The 23,843-nt window shown below is 40.5% G+C and overlaps 1 protein-coding gene across 1 annotated transcript in view; it reads right to left on the minus strand.

The window, feature by feature from the left end:
* The window catches only part of Trpc5 (transient receptor potential cation channel subfamily C member 5), a 100,729-nt gene extending 88,583 nt beyond the window's left edge, over nucleotides 1-12,146 (minus strand). Inside the window, exon 1 of the mRNA XM_059251511.1 lies at nucleotides 11,754-12,146. Coding sequence (XP_059107494.1) covers nucleotides 11,754-12,131 — 378 coding nt within the window. The 5' untranslated portion in view covers nucleotides 12,132-12,146. The remainder of the gene's footprint in view (nucleotides 1-11,753) is intronic.
* Between the last annotated feature and the right edge of the window lie 11,697 nt (nucleotides 12,147-23,843).

Genomic DNA, 23,843 nt, shown 5'->3' on the forward strand with positions numbered 1-23,843 from the left:
CTTTCTCACTCATAAATTTCTCCACCATTCAATACATCAAGGAAAGCCTTTTTTCTTCAAATTTTCTATCCCTTGACAGCTTTTCTGTTTTTGAAGTAGCAACTGTGCTCCTAATGAAGACAGGAAAAACAATGAGTGAAATGGATTTTTGCTATGCCATTTTGTTAGAACCCATTCTTATACTAAAGACCAACCTCTCTATATATTTCCATGTCATTTTAATTCCCTTTGCCTGAGCATGCAGGCTTATTTGGTTCCCTTCTTTCTTTTGAATCAAGATGCTAAAGCACTAAACTGGCAACTTAAAAATAAATGAACTATTATGCATGAATACTTTTATCCTAGAGAGATATTAAGACATTTTAAATGTCATTTAAGATAGTCTTACATTTATATGCAGCAAAGTTACACGTCCTAGAATATAATTAGCTTTGCTCTTTGCTCCAGACTTGCTGTGGAACTTGGTTTAAATTCCTGATCTTTAATAAATGAAGGTGAACAGTTTTACAAAATTAGTAAGCTTAATGAGTCTAATATAAAAAGAACTTAGACAAGTCAAAAATATGATGATTCTAGTAGAAAAAGAGATAAAACATATAATCAGATGTTCACAGAAGAATAAAACAAATGGCTTATGATATTAAAATATGTTAAATCTTGCTTACAAAAAATAAAATGTAGTACTGGTGAGATGGCTTGGTGCTGACCAGTCAATCACAGGACTGAATGAAGTTCTGATCCTAGCACTCAATAAGAAACTGGGCTTCCTACAAATCCATGCCATGCCAGTTCTGAGGGATCCAATCACAGGACTGAAGTTCTGATCCTAGCACTCAATAAGAAGCTGGGCTTTCTACAAATCCATGCCATGCCAGTTCTGAGGGATCCAATCATCTCTTTTGACCTTTAAATTAAATCTTCAAAAAGTCAAAAGTGAAATTATATTAAGATACTATTTCTTTTTGCCTGTCAGAATGAAAATATAGTTTCTAATGCTTTTTTGATCCATGGTAACAAAAATGTAAGCAACAGCCATGTCTTTCTTTGGACTGCAGGTATCCAAATTAAACAACACATATGTTCTATGATTCTATAATCCCATTACTAGGAATTTACTTTATAGATAATAATTTCACAGCTGTTCAGAGAGCTCCTTAAAAAGAGATCCATCACAGCATTGTTTCAAAAAATAATTTATCCAAACTTGAAAGCACCTAGCTGCTCACTTAATAAAATGTGGGGCAGTAAGCACAACACATTTGTACAAGGCAATATTGATTGAAATAGTGCAATATGGATTCTCACGGAGAAAGATAGCCAAAATGTACTGTTAGAGGTAAATCTTTTTGTAAAGCATTTGTTTAAGAAAGTCTCTCTGTGTTTCTGTTTAAGTAAGTCCTAACAATATCCAGGAGGACCCACATAAATTGTTCCTAGTCACGACTTCTAGGAAGTTAGCTTTGGGAATGAGAAAAAGGGAATGTTTTCCTTCTTATACTATTATATTGTTATACTTCTTATACCTAACATGTATTACTTTTATACCAAAAGCTCAAATATAAGCAAATGAGGCACACAAGGGTGCTAGGGACCATGAGGCCTGGTAGGTGAAAAGGTTAACATCTTGTATCAGACAGTTAAGAAATCAGGGTGGGGAAGGAGACCTTGAGTAAATTAAATACGATACACATTCATTTTGTTTGAGCGGACAAAGCACAAATTGTTTGAGGCTTTGGCTGTCGGTCTAAGATATTATGTGGTGGAGACACACTGTCTGCTTGGTGGTTGAAGGAGAAAACCCATTTGATGATAAGGGGATGCACTGGAGTGTCTGCTCATAATTTTTAACCCAGAGTTCCGCCCACTGTTCTGAGATGGACAATGGAGCTGATAGTGGCTCCCAAGCTGCCTTGGAAAAAAAGCAGAAAGGGATTTAGAGTTTGTTCTCTCCAGCTTCAGAAAGTTCCAAGTCATCACTCCACATTCCTCAGAGAGAAAGGGAAAGGGAGGAGAGAAGGGAGAGGTGATCTGTCACTGGTACCACCTTCCTCTTCCTTCTATTATTCCATTACTTGACTCTCTTTGCTTTAGATGGCCCTTTCTGTATATTTATTTATACTAAAACAGTATTTTATTTATTATTTCAGAATTTCATACACTGTATTTTGATCTTGTTCCTTCTCTTTCTCTAACTCCCTACCCACCCAACTCCATACCCTTCCCTTTCTCCACCTCTCTTTCCCCTCTCTCTCCTCTCTGTCTTCTTCAAAGCCACTGAGTCCGGTTTGCATGGCTGACTCCTCCTGGGAATGGGGCCTGCCCTGGAGTTTGGTCGACATGCCAGGTGTCGCTCCACTGAGGAAAACTGATTTTTCCTCACCCAGCAGCAATCTAATGCCAATAGTTCCTCAGTGAAGTGGAACTTTGGGCCCATCTCCTGTCTTTCATGCTGGGGTGAGACAGGGTCTCACGTAGCCCAGGCTGTTTCCAAATTCACCTGTAGCTAAGACTAACCTTTGACTTTTGATCTTCCCCACTTCATCTCATGTGCAGCCACATTCAGTGCTGTTTTCTTTTCTTTTTCCTTTTTGCGTTCTTATTATTTGGTGCTTGTTGCCTGACAATACAGGCCTGGTGACATGAGTTCAATCCCCAGAACTTCACAAGGAAGTAACTGACTCTGCAAAATAATATTGTCTCAGTGAGCTCACGGCCCCCTTTCACTAATAAATGGGTGACAACAATCCTTTGAGATCAGAGTGAAATAGGAAGCCTTCCTTCATCGTCGCTCCTTCTAATCATGTTTTCTTCATTCTACTGGTACCTTCACAGAGCTGACATACTCCTCAGACAGAGACCATTTTGTGAATTGGACTAACTTCATCTTGCTGGAGTTTATCAGTAGGAACCAGAATGCAAGGAGTAAATAGTGGTCCGAGAAACAGAGCTGGGTAGGCATCATGGCAGGAAGCCAGGAGATAAAACAGGACATAGTCAGAAAAGAGGAGGCAATAGGCAATGTTCTGAAGTGATAGAGTTGTTTATTATGCTTATGTCCAGATTCACCAAACAAGACCCATTAAATATACCAAGCTTTATGTATTCATTTTGTCTCATTTCGGCTGCTGAATGTGCTAAAATATGGTCCATAGACACTGAACTGTGGGGTCAGAGAGCGTGGTGACTGGAGAATAGGAAAGAAGGGTGAGAATGCTAAAGGAATAACATGGAAATGAAAGTAAATAATAAAATAATAAAATGTCATTCAGATTAATAAAAAGATAAAAACTCATTACTCCAACACTGGGAAATTTAGGTAACATAATTAATTGGGATATCAATATTAGCTGATGGTTAATATTGACTATACTTGACAGGATCTAGACTCATGGTAGGAGACAACTCTGTAATCATGTCTGTGAAGGAGTTTCTAGACTGGACTAATTGAGGTGGGAAAACCCACCCTAAATATGGACAGCATCATTCCACTGCCAGAAATCCTAGACTGAATAAAGAACCACCAGCATTTGCCTCTTTCTGCTTCTTGAGCTCAGATGCAATTTGACCAGCTATGTAAGCACATGCTCCATGGTTTCCCTGTCCTAATGGACTGTGCCAAACTGTGAGCCAAAATCAAGTCTTTCAGCCTTCAGTTGCCTTTTCAGATAATTTGTCATGGAAAATTATTATTTCAAAGCTTTAATGTAATGATCATTTAGATAACTCCTCTACCAGTAAGCTAGTGTGTGTGTGTGTGTGTGTGTGTGTGTGTGTGTGTGTGTGTGTGTGTGAGAGAGAGAGAGAGAGAGAGAGAGAGAGAGAGAGAGAGAGAGAGAGAGAGAGAGAGCATGTGTGGGTTTGTGCACATGGGTACACTACCCACAGAGGTCAGAAGAGAGTGACAGAATCCCTGATGCTAGCATTACAGGCAGTTGTGAGTTTCTTGATGTGGGTGCTGGGAACCAAACTCAGGTCCTCTGCAAGAGATTTAAGTGCACTTAACTGCTGAGCCATCTTTTCAGCTCCTCAGATTGAACCTTTAACCACCGTGTACAATGAGTACTTAATGTGCATGCATGTGTTCCCTCGTCTCTGTGTGTAATGTTTTCAACTTGTTCATGGGTGTGCAGGTGTGCATGTGGGTGCATATGTTTGGCAACCAGAGGTTGACTTTAGGTATCTTACTCAATGGATCTTCACCTTACTTTTGGAGACAGAGTCTCTTATTGAGCCTGGAGTTCATTGATTTGGCAAGGATGGCTGGATAGTAAGCTTTGGGGATTCACTTGTCTCTTTGCCTCCACCCAGCGCTGGGTTACAGATGCATGGTCCTAAGTCCAGCTTTTCCATGGGTGCTGAGGATCAGAACTCAGGTCCTTCTCATTCTTGCACAGGAGACACTTTGCAAATTGAGCCATCTCCCAGCTTCCCTTGAGAAAATCGGTGGCATTAACCAGCAGATGACATTAGCATGACTTTAACTAGTCAGAGTGGGAGCAATACTAGCTGTTGTTTCAGTGAGTGCTTAGTACATGCCAGGGACCACTGTAGTTAGTGGTTCCATATTTCATTCCACTCTTACTATATAACTCTATAAAGTAGATTCCCTCATTGTTCTGATTCACAGATGAAAAGACTGAGGTACAGAGACACTAAGTGACTTGTCCAAGGAAACACATTTAGTAAGGGGCTGACTCCAAAGTATAGACCATCTATAAATAGAAAGAGGTTTTTTTTTTTTTTTTTTTTTTTTTTTTTTTTTTTTTTTTTTTACAATCTCTCCTTTACTTTCTGATCTATCTCACTGTGAGTTAAATTGATGGACTAGGGTCTTTAGGTCCTGTGTTCCAGTAACCTTTGTGCAGGTCTTCAGTGTCTGTCCTCCATACTGGACAATCTCATCCTGAGATCAAGAGCCAGATAGAGGCAGGGGAAAAAAAAAAAACCCCAGTGTCCTGTTGCTGATTTTCTATAACCTCAACACAAACACTTCTCAGTGTTGTTGAGATTTAATCTCTGTAGCTCATCTGTGAGACCGATTTTAATTTGGAGCCATCTGCCACAGACAAATGAGTAATTATGGCAGAGCCCAGAGGGGCGGGCCACAGGGAAGAGGTTGGTTTAGCCTCTTTCTGGATGTCTGCAGTGATGCAAGTGACCAAGAAAGAAAATCACTTGGGTGGGCTGTTGATACAATGACCAGAGACTTGACCGATCCATTGTTCAAACCTTTAAACTCTTGGGAAAAAGGAAGAAAGCCTTTGCGGTCATTCAGCTTCTTTGGTAACAGAAGGTAGATTGCCGCCATCTAGGCCAGACAGGCGGAGGTGATCTGGGAACCCTCCCACATACTGTACTCATGGTGCCTTGTGACCAGGGCCACAGGCCATCTGGTCTCTTCACACAATATGGCAAGCTTAAACAAACTGACATAGTAAATCAGAAAATGATCACCACTGACCTCGGTCTAACATTTAGACATTTTCCCAGAGTCTTTCACATATTTCAACCTCAACTCTTCCTCAAAACAGACCTCTAGGTTAGGCAGCAGTTAAGTATTATTAGCATCGTTTTTTTGATGAAATTGTGCTGGCTATGACTGTGAAGAGTGAGTTAGACTCTGCTGTCTGTCTTCTCCACTGGTGGTATTCAAGTTCTTCTGACTCATCAAAGGTCAAGGAAAAACAAGAGGGAGAGTGAATGAATGGAAGTTTGGGGGCCAACTTGCAGTTAGTTGGATGAAGGAAGTTCTGTTTGGGTTGTTTCTAATCTCAGTGGGATTTTATGAATGGCCCTACCGCTAGAAAAAGGTGAAAGCCACTTATTTGGACCAGTATGTCTCACTGAGTGTGAAATGTGCACCCCCAGTGCTATGTTCAAGTTATACTAACCTTGAGTGTGATCTTATTTGGGAAAATGGTCTTTGTAGACACAAGTGCACAAAGACGGGATCATCCATTTAGGAAGAAGGCAATTTGGATGAACACAGAGGGAAGACGAAGAAAGAACACTGCATCTACAGAGGTAGAGACTGAAGTGATACAAATATAAGAAGCAACCCACACATCTTAGCAGACACTCCCCTGAGAAGGAATCAGTCTTACTATTACCTTCATTCCTTATTGCCTCCTTCCTTGTGAAACAATACCTTTATTTTGTTTTAAGCCATCCAGTTTATGGTAATTTTTAATGGCAATCATAGAATATAAATACAGAGAGGCATATAGCTCTCTTACTTAGACACTGGTGGAGATGAGATTTTTAAGGTATTTGTTTCAGGCCTAAACCCTGAGATTCTAATCCTGTAAACATGTACTGAGACTCGAGGAACCTGTATTTGGACAAGTTTCCCGTATGCTGTGCAACAAGTCACTCAGAGTTGGTTTTGTACATTCACACAAATACCAGTCTCTTCTCTGAATTGTAGCTGAACCTGCCTTTCCTGTTGACAAGGCTCCTTTAAGTGTTCCCAAAGCTCATGGCCGGAAGATAATAAACAGAATAGGTAAGAAGCAGGCTGGCGTCAGATCTTTCATTGTCCCCAAATTTTGAATTCTGTGACTAAATCTAAGAATGCTTATCTGCAAAAACAAAAACAAAAACAAAAACCAACCAAATAAAAAAACCCACAAAGCCTCTAAGTTGCCAAATTTTACTCCCAAAGAAATAGTCTATGGTAGGGTGAAAGTTAGCCAAAGGGTTAGAATCTGGAACAAGAGGAACACACACACACACACACACACACACACACACACACACACACACACACACCACTACACCTTTTGGGTGTGTATAGTCTACCTGACATGATGTCACAATTTTTATTTTAAGATTTGGTTCCTATTGAAAATTCAGTTTTTCATGTGAGTGCTGGTACTAGAAGCCAATAACAGCCATAAACGCTGGGCCTCTGAACTCTATTGTAAAGTAGCTTTAATATGGCTGAGTAGGGGGCGGAGCAAGGGGGAATGGGGTAAAGGAGGAGCAGAGAGAATTTTGCTGTCAGTCTGGAACTCAAAACCTTGCCTACTAATGCAAAAGATGGCCCTGCTTTATCTTCCCAGGATTGATGGAAGTCTGCTGTACCTCATTTTCTAGCGAGATGAAGTGCAGGTGGTAAAGGTGGTAGAGGTGGTGGAGGTGGTGGAGGTGGAGGTGGTGGAGGTGGAGGTGGTGGAGGTGGAGGTGGTGGAGGTGGAGGTGGTGGTGGTGATGGTGGAGGTGGTGGTGATGGTGGAGGTGGTGGTGGTGGTGGTGATGGTGGAGGTGTTGGTGGAGGCGATGGTGGAGGTGGTAGTGATGGTGGAGGTGGTGGTGATGGTGGAGGTGGTGGTGGTGGTGGTGATGGTGGAGGTGTTGGTGGAGGTGGTGGTGGAGGCGATGGTGGAGGTGGTGGTGATGGTGGAGGTGGTGGTGGTGGTGGTGATGGTGGAGGTGATGGTGGAGGTGTTGGTGATGGTGGTGGTAGAGGCGATGGTGGAGGTAGGTGGCGGTGGTGCTCTGTGAAAAAGGTTTGCTGTTTAGATTGTGTGTGGAAGGGCTTCCTGCAAATGGTCTGCCCAGCTGAACTCAAAGTCCTTTAGGAGGCCTGTTTTGCTCACATTCCTGATTGCTTCCAGGTAAACAAATCTTGTTTTTATCTCAAAGAAAGACAGAGCTCTCTAGCACTGTGACAGCCTGTTGTTACAGTTACTCACATATGACTTATCATAGTCATGGTCAGAGTAATGGAAGACAATGAAATAGTAGAGGCTCATAGTCGGGCCTGGAGCAGAGAGAACAAAGCTACTGAAGAGACTTGAAGATGGAGTTGATGGCTTTGTGGGGTTTAAACTACGGTACTTTTTTTTTTTTTATGACAGTGGAGTACTGAAAAGGAGGGATTCTAATGGTAGTGTGTGACAAAAGGGCCTAGTGAAACTCGGGCTGCACTAGTTTCATATATCTGATTTTGTTCCATGAGCAGTTTGTTTTTATGAGCTAAGTTTTGCTTGTGCCAAGGAGAGGTGACATCAACTTGTACTTTAGTATAAGTTTACATGGTGCTTTCCTTCCTGACTGGCAGATCACCAGCATTTACTAGAGCACATGGAGATAAGAAAAATGGAACGCACTGAACATGGACTCAGTCTACACTCACTACCCAGCTAGGAATTTTTTCTGTGTCCTCTTCTTCCTCTAAACAGTTATGAGGCTAAATGTGATTGATTACAAAACCCCCAAAAGTCTTGTTTGAAAGAAAGTCTTGTGATTTTTCTGGAAGATATCTTTAACTCCTTCATGCACCTCAGCAAATATTTATACATCACCCCTTATCTTGTGTGCACTGGTTCAGTATGGAGAGGGTAAGCATGTGTGGTGGTTTGAAAGAAAATGGCTCCCAAAGGGAGTGGCACTATTATGAAGTACGGCCTTGTTGAAGTAGGTGCGGCCTTGTTGGAAGAAGTGTGTCATTGTGGGGATGGGCTTTGAGGTCTCCTCTGTTCAGGCTATATCCACTGACACAGTTCACTTTCTGTTGCCTGTGGATCAAGATGTATGTAGCTCCTTCTCCAGCATTATGTCTACCTGTATGCCTCCGTGTCCCACCATGATGTTAATGGACTAAACTTCTGGAACTGTAAGCCACTCCAATGAAATGTTTTGTTTTATAAGAGTTGCCATAGTCATGGTGTCTCTTCACAGCAATAGAAACCCTAAGACAGCATGGAAAGAAGTGGGCATTAGGCTTATAGTGAATATTAAGAGAAGTAGGTATTCCTACAAATGGGGGGGGGACCCACTAGTACAAGGTGGCATGAGATTGGTTTCAAATAAAGGAAAGAGTCAGTGTGATACAGGAACCTAGAGGTTTGGAGCTGAGAAAGCCTTCGGAAGCCTCCCAGGTGCTTAGCTGGGGAGAATGGGATACAGAACAAATCAGTTTTGATGAGTTTCGTAAGATGGACTGAGTAAGAACCAAACTCAACTTCTTTTCTAAATCTCTTAGGCCTGTTGTTTCTGGGGAGTTCATCTATCTTCTATTCATTTGACCCATCTCATAATCCCTGTGCTAGGATCCTAAGATTTCCAGAGAAGCAATGTGGCCTAGTGTACAGCTTTTAAAATTTTATCCATTTACAACCCCCTTTCACCAAGCAAAATTTTCTCCAACCTAGGTGTACAGGCATATAAGATAGGCATACATATGTTAAACATTTGCTAATGCTAAATCATGAATAAATTTAGTCTGAAACAATTATTAGATCTACTTTATTAAAGGTGAGAGCAAATTTGCATACTAATGAGATGAATGTACTTGTTTATATTTTTATAAAGAATTAAATCTTGACTGAATATTTGATGCTGCAAAACGTAGATCATTTTCAGTGATCTTCAGAGTTGAACAATATTTTAATTTTATAATCATCAGAGCTGAGAATGCAGCTATATATAGCCATATAGTATGAAATAGCAGAATTATGTTTAGGACTATTTAAGAAGTTGTTGGACATTCTGTGCTAATCCCAAGCTAAAATACACCAACTAATTTTTTTAATGAAATAACTCAGTGAACAGGTTTTAAAATCAAACACTCTAACAATCTAATCCCAAGATATGTTAATTTAATGCTTAACACAATGAAGGATTATGAGAAAAATATTAAGAGTATTTGTTTTCCATAATTATGCCATTATGTTTCTGTAATACCATAACCCTTGGTATATAAAATAAAGACACTGCAGTTCACATCAGTCAATAGTCTCAAATCTGAGCTGAGAAGCATCACACTGTATACAGTGTTAGTGTATGTAATGTAAAGGGTGCATATTGTGTGTTCAGAACAAAGGCTGCAATAAGGTTGTGTGATAGATATATCATGAATGAGCACTGCCAGAAACACATGAGATTCACTGCATGATGAGTCTGAATCAATTTTAGATTGTTGTGCATTCAGACACCTTTTAACGCTGCTCTTCCAGAGGTCCTGAATTCAACTACATGGTGGCTTGTAATACATGTTCTTAACGAGCTTTTTTTGCTAACTTTTTGCAATGGCCTGATTCAGTTGTGTGATCAGAGTCTAGTGATTAAAAAGGATTAGGAGTTTGAATTCCAGCTCTGATAGTTATTGTGATCTTAAACGATTGACTTAATAATCCTGTTTCTCACTGGTAAACAGGGATGATGATGATGATGATGATGATGATGATGATAGTAATAAACAATAATAATATTGTCTAGCTTATAGAGTTCCCTGGAGGATTACACAGAGTAAGTCATGTTAAGATGTTAAGCTCAGTGCTGGTTGTATATTACTCATTCATTAATCGTTACTTCTTAGGGGTATTGTAAATGCTGATGGGAAATAGGATTTACTTTTACTTACTGTCAGTTCCAGATTTTTACTCCATTTTTCTACTCTGAAAAATTCCAGTACTGTGTGAGTTGTCACTTAACTTATTTTCATGGCTCTTTTCCTAAATGAGTCAGTATTAAAAGCTATGGATTTCCTTCAAACCCAGCTTTGGCCCTATCTCATAATACTTGGGGATGACTGTTTTCATTTCATGTTCATCAAGGTGCTGATTTGTCTCCTCCTCTAGTTGATCATTTTCCTTTCCATCTTCTTCACCATGCCTATAATGCAAGCAAGGAGGCCCTCATCAGAGGCTTATCAGATAAGCCACCTTATCTTGGACATTCAGCCTCTACTTTATAAAATCCACCGCCTCAAGCATTTTCTCCTAACAATGGAGGACAAAACTAATAGAAGACATTGGTTTATTAAAGGTGTGGACTGGAATAATAAGATCATTTTCCTAATTTAGAAAGGGTAAGCCAGCCAGACTCTTCAGGATGGCTGTAGAGCTGCAAAAAGAATTGATGCAGGGAGACTAATAAGAAAAATCTTCATGTTATTGTAAGACAGTGATTCTCAAACCCGAGCATCCATCAGAATCCCCTGGAGGGCCTGTTAAGGCAGAGCTTGTTGGGCAGAATCCCAGAGCTTATGATTTAGTACCCTTGTAGTTGGGATCTAAGGCTTTGCACTTTTCTTGAGTTCTCAGGAGATGCTGCTGCTGCCAGTCTAGGGGCCATACTTCGAGAACCTCTTATTTGGGACAGTGATGGCACAACAGGCAGTCCTAGTGGGAAGGAGGGAGAGACCATGTGGCTTAGGAATGGAACATGGGGCAACATTTGGCTGAGAAATCAAAGACAACTACAAAGATACCAAGTTTTGGTGACTTAGCGCCTACGAGACTCATAGATGCAAACTCACAAAAACCTATCAGTAGAATCAGTCACATAGCATGTACTAGGAAAATAAATGAGGTTTCTAGTTTTTGTTTGCACTATGGCACTCAAAGCTAAAGTCTTCTTGTCTTGTCTGTGGAAGGAAAGCCTCTTGGGAGAAAGCATGGGTCTGGGTTTGGTCTCTTTTCTAGAATGCAACATTTGAGTAAAGGAAGGAAATGAAGGTATAGTGGGAGGTGGAAAAGAAAGTGGAAAGACTTTACATATTCTAGACATGAAGAACATGCCTTTGCACTGTTAAGTATTGAATATGTATGGGTAACTAAAAACAAAAGACAAAGCAAAGGCATAAAACAGCAGGGATCACCCAGGGCAGCTCTGGGAGCAGCTCCTGAGACAACTGGTAACAGTCTCTAAGACAGGACTTCTCAATTCCAGACTGCTGAACCTTTTCTTTGGACTCTGATGCCCTGATGTGCTGGTTGGTTCCAGACTATTGGGAATTCTCTTACCTGCTTCTCTCCACTGGGCTTCCTGTAGCTTAGCAGAAGCTCCACAGCACCCACCACTTCCTTGCGGATGGCATAGAGTAGTGCATCGCCCACATACACACTGTGATTCAGCAGTAGCTCCATGATCTCCAAGTTCTCATTCTCAATGGCAATGAGCAGGGCACTCCTGCCCAAAGGATCCATGCAGTTGATGTTAACATTGTAGTAGATCTCGGCCTCCTGTAGTGCCTGCTTCACAGTGGCATAGTCTCCCTTCTCCACAGCATTAAGGAAGGCCTTCTCTTCAGCAGAGAGCTCAGTCTCAGCCCTCACGATTTGGAGGGGGATTCGGTCTCTGTACGGTGAGTAATTGACCTTCTTGTAGTACAGCTGGGCCATGGTTCATAGCAATTGAGAAAGCTAAGTGTGGAGAGGGAGAAGGAGGAAGATGAAAGATAGTTTTAGTTACCTGAAGGTTTCAAAGGGCCACTTATTAATCCCTTTAATGGGATTTCAAGATCCCAAAGTGTTTAAATGATATCAATGTTTCCTTGTTGCCGAGAAGCAGAGCAGCAAAACAACCAGGCTTTGTCAGAAAGACTTGGGCTCAAACAGTCATTTAACACTTACCAGCTCTGTGATATTGGATAAGTTACTCAAACCTTCTACCACATTTGTTCCTAAGGTTATCTGTATTAATATTATTAGAAGTTATCATCTAGTGCTTACCAAGTCTCATGCTAGAGAATAACTCCTATCTTAAAAAGTTACTCTGATAGTTAAAGTAGTTATATATTACCAAATCTCCTAAGACATAGCACAACTTGCACTGCCCTTTCCTTCCCTTCCACCGCTGAGAACATCCATGGTACTTCTTCTGCTCAGTGGTGCTAAGTTGCTGTTCACTTAGGGCCAGTTTCTTTTGATCTCTGGAGTCTGTAGGTCCTTTTTGTAATCTAATTTTCAAGGTTACATTTGCCACTATTCCAGATGCACATTTCAGACTGAAATACTGTTTTAGGAGCTGGGAATACAGTTCAGTCGGTAGAATGCTTGTCTAGCATCCACAAAATCCTATGTTTGATCCTTAGCTCCACATGAGCTGGATGTGTGCATATCTGCGATCCCAAAACTCAGAGGGTAGAAGAAGGTGAATTAGAAGTTCAGGGCCATCCTTAGCCACATAGTGGGTTCAAGGCAGTCCTAGGATACATGACACCATGTATTTAAAAAAAGACAAAAAAGTATATATATATATTGTTTAGTGTTAAGTGTAGCTCTGCTCCTTGATGATGGTCATTGTAGAAGTATTGACTTCAACAGGCCAAAGCCATCTGCAAAAGAGTAAGCATGGACTCACTCACTCTAAAGCCACCCCAATCTCTTTCTGCCACCTCTCCAAACTCTGAAGCTAACAGACTGGAGAATCAATTTGATTTAATTCCGAGAAATGAATGGTCTGTTTTGTTTGTGCCCAATCTAAGGTCAGATCACACTTAATAGAACTGATTGTAGAGTGAAAACTAAATAGGTTTTCACTGAGCTCCTGCAACGTGTTTACATTTCCTCTGGAAGACCAAGAAAATAAAGGCACCTTTGCCTGTAACCGTAGGGAATGAATCGCAGGGTAGAGCCCTTGCTTTGCAATTTACAGATCAAATTCACTCACATTCCTCATTGACTACTTGTACTGTCCCTGTGAGGTGAGACTGATGATCCTGCTCAGGGGAGAAAATGAGATTAGATCTATTAGCTGATTGGCTGTTCTCCCCCTCCCCCAAGGTCTCCAAGCCCCTCTGGAGTTAAGATGGCCTTATTTTAGTACTTTTCATTAAGGGACCGTTTCAGTAGAGGAAGGAAATGGAAGTGTGATAAAGAGCCCCTTGTCTCATCTCCTGGATGTAAGAGAAGGCATGAAACTTCCACAAACATTTACCTCACTCTTTCAGGTAATTATATCTCTGCTTTGGCAGGGTGAGAAGCATATATTATATCAAGTAGCATTTGCAATTCATATCCTTGTGATCTTCTGGGAAGTTAGCATTTGAAGATGACTGTTGGCTGACTTTTGCCCTGAACAGGCCCAAATGATGAATTCTTTTTTTTGTCTAGCTCTCAGAAGAGCAGGTGCTGTTTGACTCCCTAGAGAAACTCTGCTGTGTCTTTCATGACTGTGCTCATTGGTTTTTGTCAACTAGATACAGATTCCAGTCACCTGGAGGGGGAGGGAGCCTTAATTGAGGACTGGCCTCTATCACATTGGCTTGATTGCTGGTTAATTTAAGAAGGCATGGCTCACTGTGGGCGATACCATCTCTAGGCAGTTCAGCCCAGACTGCATAAGAAAAGTAGCTGAAGCCAGGCGGTGGTGGTGCACACCTTTAATTCCAGCACTCAGGAGACAGAGGCAGGCAGATCTCTCTGAGTTCCAGGCCAGCCTGGTCTACAGAGTGAGTTCCAAGACAGCCAGGGCTACATAGAGAAACCCTGTCTAGAAAAAAAGAAAATAAAAGAAAAGAAAGAAAAAGAGAGAAAGAAAGGTACGAAGAAAGAAAGGAAGGAAGGAAGAAAGAAAGAAAGAAAGAAAGAAAGAAAAGAAAGAAAGAAATAAAGAAAAGAAAGAAAGAAAGAAAGAAAAGAAAGAAAGAAAAGAAAGAAAGAAAGAAAGAAAGAAAGAAAGAAAGAAAGAAGCTGAGCAAATCGTGGGGAGCAAACCAGTAATCAGCTTCTTCCATGGTTCCTGCTTCTGCATCTGCCTGAGTTCCTGCCTGACTGATGGACAGTGATCAGGAAGTGTAAGACAAATAAATCATTTCTTCTCCAAGTTCTTTTTAATCATAGTGTTTATCACAGCAGCAGAAAGAAAACGAACAACTACTTTCAAAGAATTTGCAGAGTCTGAAGGAAACTAGCACTTAGAGGAAGAAGCACTTGCCTCTATGTTGTCAACAGAAAGTGGGAGCGGAGAAGAGTGAGAGCCCCTGAAGAGAGACTCAAGAGCTCTCAGGCTTCTGTTACAGCAACTTACTTGACTGAAACACACAGCACTTCCAGTGTGCCCAGGATTCTGATAATCACTGTGTGTGGGGGGGATGGTACCTGCGCAGCTGCAACATTGTTAGACTTTCTAATCAGCCTGACTCTATTCTTTCCCCCTCCACTTCTAGTCTGCCACTAATTTATTCTATGAAGCACAAATCTCATTCCATTTTGCGTATCTTTCATGATTTCTTGATGGAGCGTGCGTGCGTGCGTGCGTGCGTGCGTGCGTGCGTGCGTGTGTGTGTGTGTGTGTGTGTGTGTGTGTGTGTGCATACCGAGGCCCAAGATTAATATCAGATGTATCACTCTGTGGCTGCACACCTTATCTTTTGAGACAGGATATCTCACTGAACTTTGAAATCACTAATTTGACAAGACTTTTCCCATCAGCAAATTCCAGGGATCCTCTTGTCTTTGCCTCCGGAGTGCTGGGATTATACACGTGAACTCTCATGCTCAGCTTTTTTTAAGTGGGTGCCTGGGGATCTCAACTCAGGTTCCCACGCTTGTATGGCAAGCACTTTACTTTCTGAGCCATCTCCCCAGCCCCTCCTGCTGGTCTTGTAATGGAATCAACACTCTTTATAAGGCCTGCAGAGTCTTGGCTTTTGTTTACGTTTTCGACTGCTTCTTAAGCTATTCATCCTAGCCACCAATGTTTAACCTCACAATGATTCTTTTGATTCTTCTGTGATTCCAAGATTTTTCCAATCTCAAGACCTTTGATCCCAAATTCAACCTTTTTTTTTTTTTTTTTTTTTTTTTTTTACCATCTCTTTCTATCTTTTAGTTCCTGCAAAATATCCCCCAGAGCTGCCCTTTAATCCTCTCTAAATTAGTCCCTTTACAGTCTTCTCTCTATGGGCCTGTCTTCTTCCTCTGTAATTCTTACCAAAATTTCTACTCATTTGTCTTATCAGTTAATTGTTCCTTCCAAATAACCTTAAAGCTCAAGAGCAAGAATAGTACCAGGTCCTGTTTTTCTGGCGCCCACTCCCTATCCATTGACTGGCACAACCTGGCCATTAGATCGATACTCGATGAGTGAATGAGCCAACCTTATATGCTGTTTCCTTATCTCTTTCCATCCCATCTCGAGTTCTAGCCATGTTGAATCGTGTTCTGGACTTGTCCTTTTCTGACGAGTTCTTCGCACTGGGCATCACCCCATTCTCTCCACTTAGCCAACTTCTCCTCATGTTTCAATACCTCCTCAATTATTAGTTCTGTTCTCTGCAAAACTTTTGCCCAGTGCTTGCAGGAATTCAGCCAGTTTTCCCATTCTACTGGTACATCGATCACATTTCTTCAGTGATGCTGACTGTATATTTGTCTTCCTACGACTAGGGTAGCAGAGCTTAGATATCTGTATCCCCAGCACTCACACAGGTCTAGAATATGGCAGGTAGTGGTTATAGGCATTTAAGGAACAAAACCAATTGGCTGTTAGCAGAGTTAAGAACTAAGTAGATGGCACTAATTTAATGCTTTGTGATCTCAGCAAGGATTGGAGGCCTCAGAAAAGGTTTCATGGAGCAACTCTCATGCTAATCTTCAGAGGATAAATTAAATATACAAATGTGAAGGCCATTCTGCTCCAGAGAGGGAAGACTGTAAGTGATGAGACTGATCAAGGCTTGGCTGAAAGATTGTTGGGGAGAGCAGGGAGGGCTATTTTTCAAGCTACATGAATTAGAGGTGTAGTTCATAACCTCGGTTTTCCCAACTGAGTAATGACATTAAACATTTTCCATTTAAGAGGCCACAATAGAAGGAAAGGCTGGGCAAGCATTTTTGGGAGCTCTGTGACCATCTCGCCAAGGTACCACTGTGGCGGAAACAGAAGATACATGCATCCTAGGCAAAAATGAAAATGAAGGAAAAAAAACGCATTCAGTTCCCTATTATGTGCCAGGCATTATGCCGGAAGCTGGGGCAATAAAGATATAAAAATAATTATTATAGTTTTGAATAGTTAATGTTTCCTGGGCACTGTGCCAGGTGCTGGGGCTGCACCATCACTACACGATAGTGCTTCTAATAGTAATGAATGCAGCAAGCAGTGTCATTCATTACATTCTTACTATGTGCCAGATGCTAGGTACGTGGGTTAAAAATCATAAAGGAAGATGACACTAAACTCATGATAATTTGAGGCTTGAAGCAAGCATAATTGGATGATACATAGTCAAACTATAGTCGAGCTTTACGTTTTGTCTCTTACATTTGAACTAATCTGCTGTGTTTTACTTGCAGTAAGCTGCATTAGGAGAGCCCTCATAGAATCCTTATGGTGAAAAACTTGCCTCCAGAGTTTTGCTTGAGATTATGATATCACAGAATGATTCTTTTGCATTAAGCCGAAGGGGCAGGCCTCCCATGGTTATCAACAAAGCATGACATATCAAATTGCAGTATGACCAAGCACCTCCCCTTATATTAAGGCTAGGGAAGGCAATCCAGTGTGAGGAATAGGTTCCCAAGAGCCAGCCAAAGCCTTAGGGACAGTCCTGCACCCATTGTTAGGGGTCCCACATATAGACCAAGCTACACAATTGTCACATATATGCGGAGTGCCTAGGTCAGTCCCATGCAGGCTCCCTGGTTGTTGGTTCAGACTCTGTGAGTTCCTATGAGACCAGGTTAGTTGATTCTGTGGGTTTTCTTGTGATGTCCTTGACCTTTGGCTCCTACAATCCTTCCTCCCCCTCTTCAGCAGGATTCCTTGAGTGGGCTAATGTTTGGCTGTGGGTCTCTCCATCTGTTCTTAGGAACCTCTCTTAAGTAGCCACACCTATGGGCTAGAGAGATGGCTCAGTGGTTAAGAGCACTGGCTGCTCTTACAGAGGTTCAGTTCCTAGCAAGTACGTGGTGGTTCCCACCATCCATAATGAGATCTGGTGCCCTCTTCTGGCCTGCAGGCATGCATGCAGGCAGAACACTATACATAATAAATAAATAAATCTTTTAAGTAGCCACACCTAGGCACACTATGTGCTGAGAATGAAACAAATGTCTCTTTCCTGTGTTACCTGTTGCTATACAGGCCCATGCTGATGTTGAAAGACTTGCTACGTTTTTTGAACTCTTCTAGATCCCATAATTGGAGCCACCTGACTCTCAAAGCTTTTATCTCACTTCAGATAGATAATGTTCTCGTCTCCATATGCTTGCTACTAGTCTCTCTTCACCCTTATTCAGGTGATGATGGGAGTGTCTGGAGTCTCTTGAGGATCTGTTATCAGGAAGATTCCTTCCTGTTGCTCTTTACCTTAAGACTTGCCAGATTGCTCTTCATTAACCTAAGGCAAATGGTGGGGTCTGTTCTTAAGTAAAGAAAACAAAATCAGCCTGTATTTCATGCCATTCTGCCAGTAAGCCCCATTGCCAGTGGAGTCCCCCAAGCATGAAAGATTAAGACTTCTCTAACAAGCTGTCTCAGAGGGCTTATCATGTTCCCTCTTTCCTTTGATGCTGGCCAGAGGAGTTTGTCTAATGGCATCTGTGACATTTGTGGGCTTAAATCATGTGATTTAAGGAGCTAAATCGATGGACTGGGCAGAAGGCCAGAGTACAAAGTCGACTTGCCAAATCCCAGCCCAGATCACTGCCCAGCACAGGGCTTTTTCTGTGAGGAAGACAGTCTGGCTTTCCACCTAACTAAAAAATGTGCTTTGTCAGAGGAATCCGGTATCTGCACACTGGTTAGACGGTGGCCAAATGAATTGGGGCTTTACTCTGTGACCTCTCACCATTATCGATGCTAAGTGTCCAATAGTATATGCCTTCACTGACATTCTGCTGCAAAGCAATTTAATCTTACACATTTTTGCCACCTAAGGTATGGATACCTGACAATGAATCTTATTATATGTCAAACACTGTAATGTTTATAGTGCAAATTTCATTGGTCAAAGCCCTATTGTGAAGTAGTCAGAGGAAGGTTGTGGGGTGTTGATTGTCAGAGCATTTTGACTTCTTTCCAACTACCATTGTGCTCAATTCCTAGCTTGATTTGATTGATTTACTCCTGGATTTTTGAGACAGGATCTCACTTGCAGCTCTGGTAGACCTTTAACTCATTGTGCTACCTTAGCCCCTCGAATGCTAGAATTGTAGATAAGACTCACCACGCTCAGTTCAAACTTCCTAAACATTAAAGTAGTAACACTAGTCTTTCTCTATCAAGTTCATAGGACAACTTTTCTGCAAAATGTTCTACAGGTCATCTATAATATGCTCCAGCCAAATGAAAAGATTCCTATGACAATGTCCTTGTTTTTGACTGTGTGGTCAATGAGCACCTGTACTGATAGAAAACTAATTTCTCTCTCTCTGAAACCACATTCCTACAATTTTCAGTTCCCAGCACTAGTTCTCTCTAGAGCAATGTCCAAAAAACCCATTTTTTTTCTTCGACTGATGGCCTGGAAATATTTGATGTCAGTAATCATGCTTTCCTCTGTCCAATTATTTCCTTACCTGGAATTAATAGTCTGTTTCTTAACGTTATGGTAGTAACCAATAATTTTTGATTACTTTTGAGGTCTGCTTCATGAGATGGAACCCATACCTGACATAGCCTAAGTGGACAAGAACCTATGACTAGATAGATCATGGGCCCTAGTGGAAAACCCAACAATATTATTCTGCTAAAGAAACATAGCAATAAGTGATTCCCAATGATATATTTCTATACCAATAGATCAGAGCATCTCTGGCTCCTCGATGGAGAAGCCAATGGCCACATACTGTTAGTTTACTATTTAAGTACTTAGCTCTTTCAGTCTAAATATAAATACCGTATGAACAATAACTTTACAATCATGTTTATTTGACTATTCTCAGAAGCTGATACATAGTAGGTTCTCAATAAATATGCATGGAAATGTTACAGAACATTGTGGTAGGGTTAAAGATGGGGAAATGCTCTGTTGGCAGAACCTTGCTTTTGTTTGTATATATATCCCCACCATAAAGCCATGCCCTTATGCAAGAAGCAACTCCCTTTCCATATGCAGAGTCTTAATTACTATAAAGCTAAACCAATGTTGGTATTTTTTTTTATTTGGAGAGGGATAAAGCTAGATTTGGGAAATTAATGTAATTCTGGCCAATGAGAAGATCTGAAAGCTTATTTCCTTTTTTTCTTCCCAAATGTTGTCATTTGCATGTGATACCAAAGACTTCAGCAGCCATTATGTGCAGAAAGCCAAACATTAAGGGGTGCAGCCCACATGGTATGGACACATAAGTTAGGCCTTTGAACTAGTCCCCAGGAGTCCTCCACTTCTGCACTTTCAGATGTTCAAGATGATAGCTCCCTTTTGCTAATCTGCTTTTATTCAATTTTGTTAAAAGAACTAAAAAAAAAACCCACTCAAATGATATCATTTTCTCAAATAAAAATTACCAAAATGAAACCTCTTAGAGATAGAAAATCTAAACAATAGTTCTATTAAAATACTCTGAAATATCTACCTATTAAAAACCACTCAGTTCAGATGATTTTATATCTGTGTATAGAACCTAAAAAAATACACCTATTTTCTTGATATTAAGAATATTTTAAAAAAGAATATTTCAGATCACAAAAAGAATGAGCACTCTCAAATTAATTCTGTGGGGCCAGAATAAATTAATGTTCAAACTTAATAAAAATGCCCTTAAATAAAAACTATATACCAATTTTAATCATGACAAGAACCATCAAGAATTCTAAATAAAATATTAACAGTCAGTACTCATTTACTTAAAGAACCTAAGTAAAATTATAAAGGAAGTAAAATAATTCTATGAAATTTATTATTCCAAATGAATAATAAATCCAACAATTTATGAAATATTAAACTCACAGCCATTAAAATCCAACAACAACATAAAGATGGTACTGTAAGTACTGATATTCAATTTTTAAATTCTAAGTAATATATTGGGAAGCACACGAAACTATTATGAATATTTGGACAGAAATAAAAAGTATATTTATATACATAGAATATACATATATAAGAAAATATCCAAGAACCTAACAAAAATCTGTTAGAAATATAAGAAATTTTGGTAAGGTGACAAAATACAAGAAAATTATTACTATCATTTAGAAATTTACATGAAAACATCCAGTTCATCATAGGAACATCATGTAAGGATTCTTGAGAATAAATTTAATAAAAAGGGATACTACTCATGTAACAAAGTTATTGGAGAGTATAAAATAAGATTTAAAGGAATAGGGAAATACATTATTGAATAGACAGATTTTTATCTACAAAATATAATTTCTATATTAGGGTATACATTTAAAAAGGTATCAATATTCAGGATTTATACAGAACTGGGCAAAAGTGATGTTTAAATGGAATGATAAATGTATAAAAAATTATATGAAAATTTTGAGCAAAGTGAAGAAAAGATACCATCAAAAATAGCACAATAAGGAATTCCAATTGCCGTTCCACTAAACATCAAGCAGCCTGACAGAAATGTCCCTGTGTTACACTCCCAGACCTAGCTCTGTTCACCCAGCACAAACATTAGCCTAGTCTGGTGAGTTCCCTAGAACCTTGCTTGCTAGCACCCTTCCCAGTCTGCTAGGCTTCACTCTGCTCATGCACTTTGCGAACTAGTTTAGCCATGGCTGCCCCAGATTCCCACCCACCTACACCATCCCTACATTACCAGAAGGCCCAGTTTGAGCTGATCATGCAGCCCAGCCTGGTGACCAACTTGGCTTTCTTCCTGCCTTCTCACTTCTCACATTTCCCAGGCCTACCTCGGAAAGCACAGCTAGCTCAGCACCCAGGCAGATCCAGCAAGAAGTCACATTTGCATGTTTCCTTGGTTACTGCTGAATTGGAATCACACCCTCTCCCTCCAATCAAAAATCAACACTGAGTCTCTGAAGGATTGACCTATCAACATTTGATAAATAAAATGAATCTATACATTTGAGAAGTACTCAAAGATACTAACTGTAACTTCTAAGGTAAACATTAAGAAAATAACAAAAGCCAGGCATGGTAGCCCACACCTTTAATCCCAGAACACTGGAGGCAGAGGCAGCAGATTTCTGTGATTTTTGAGGCCAGCCTGGTCTACATAGTGAATTCCAAGACAGTGAGAGCTACATAGTGAGACCCTGACTTAAAAAATGAGAGGAACAGAGACAGAGAAACAGAGAGACAGAGAGGAACAGAGACAGAGAGAAAGAGAGAGAGAGAGAGAGAGAGAGAGAGAGAGAGAGAGAGAGAGAGAGAGAGAGAGAAGTAGGGTAAGGAGGGAGGGAGAAAATAGTCAAAAAATACCCAGAAAAGGAAATGAGAAAAGCAGGCCATGCTGAATTGGGGAAGAAAGACTATGGAAAACAAATGGAAAATAGGTATTAGATATGCAGAAGGCCAGTGATTACAGCTTAAAGGATTTGGACAAGGGAAACGAAAGATGAGTTTTAGGATGTTAGGAGGAGAAATCTAGTCAGCATTTGGAACTAAGCACTGAGAACTACAGAGATAGAATCCCCAGCCAGCAGTATATTGTTCTTAGCTTTTGCTGTACATTAGAACCACTTGCAGAGTGTTAAAAAGTGCTCATGCCTAGGTCACCCACCCCTTATATTAACATTTTAAATTAGCTCCCCAAGTGAGTGTAATATGCATCTGAGACTGATCACTATCATTATACATGGTACCTAGTGCTGTTGGTAGTGAATGCAGTCATCATAGAGAACAGAAAGGATTAGAAACTGTTGAGAAATTTTCTATAGAGGATGGAGAAAGGCCCAGATCTCTATTTTCAAGCACAGTACCCATGAACCACATATGATTATTTAAATTTAAAGAAATAATTCAGTCCCTCAGTTGTATGGCCACATTTCATTTCACTTTTTTATTTTATTTTTGTTACTAGTTAAAAATTTTCATTTATTTTACATCCCGATCACAGTTTTTCCTCCCTCCTCTCTTCCCATCCCCTCCACCTCCCTTCAACACTCCCCCCCCCCATCCACTTGTCCTCTGCCTCTTTCAGAAAAGTACAGGCCTCCCATGGGTGTCAACTGAGCATGGCACATCACGCTGAGGCAGGATCAAGCTCCTCCCCCTGCATCACACTGGGAGGGGCAACTCAGCTTCAGGAATAGGTTCCCAAAAGCCAGCTTAAGCTCCAGGGACAGATCCTGATCCCACTGCTAGGAGCCTCACCAACATATCAAGCTACACAACTGTCACACACATACAGAGGGAACAGGTCGGTCCCATGCAGGCTTCCTAGTACCAGCCACATTTTAAACACGTAACAGCCACATGTAGCTCATGATACTATACTGGATACTGAAGAAATAGAACATTTTCATGCTTGTTGACCTAAATGCTTCTTTCACTTCTGAAATGTCTATAGTAAAGAAGACTCTTTCAATTCTAGGAAAAATGCACAGTGTATATGATCAAATTTGGGTCCTTTAATTTGTATAACACATTTTTATGGCTTTGGGTGTGTATATACTACACATACTCACGTAGGATATTTCTTCTACTTGGTAATGTCCAGGAAAGTTTTGTCACACCACTGGCAGCTGGATTAAATCAGTGCTATTCACTTTTACTAGAGTGAACATGTGAGCAAAAATATTTATTTTCTCCCTCAAGTCACTCAGCACAGGGGACTTTAAATCTGTTGCTCAAAACTCATTATTACTATGTCTTCATGTTGTTCTTTGAAAGCAGTCAGGGCAAAGACAGAAAGCAATGACACCACTGTAGACAATAAAAGGCAGTGTAATTGGTTCAAAGTCTTGCATCTGGTTATTAGCCTGCGAGCTGCTTTTATCCTGATTGTGTAGGTCTTGACAAATCAGTGTCTGTCTTCTTTCTCTGACCCCTTAACTTTGAAATCTGAAGTGACAATGTTCACACAAGAGTATATTGGCAACATCTCTTTAAACGGTGCAGAGAGACTTCTTAAAAATTGTAATAACAATTCGAGAATATGGGCAAAAGGTACATGGGAGTTCTTTAGATATATTTTGCAACTTTTCTATATCTATGAAATAATTTCAAAATAAAAATTAGA

This window comes from Peromyscus eremicus, chromosome X (assembly GCF_949786415.1).
Source record: "Peromyscus eremicus chromosome X, PerEre_H2_v1, whole genome shotgun sequence".
In the NCBI taxonomy this organism is placed as follows: Eukaryota; Metazoa; Chordata; class Mammalia; order Rodentia; family Cricetidae; genus Peromyscus; species Peromyscus eremicus.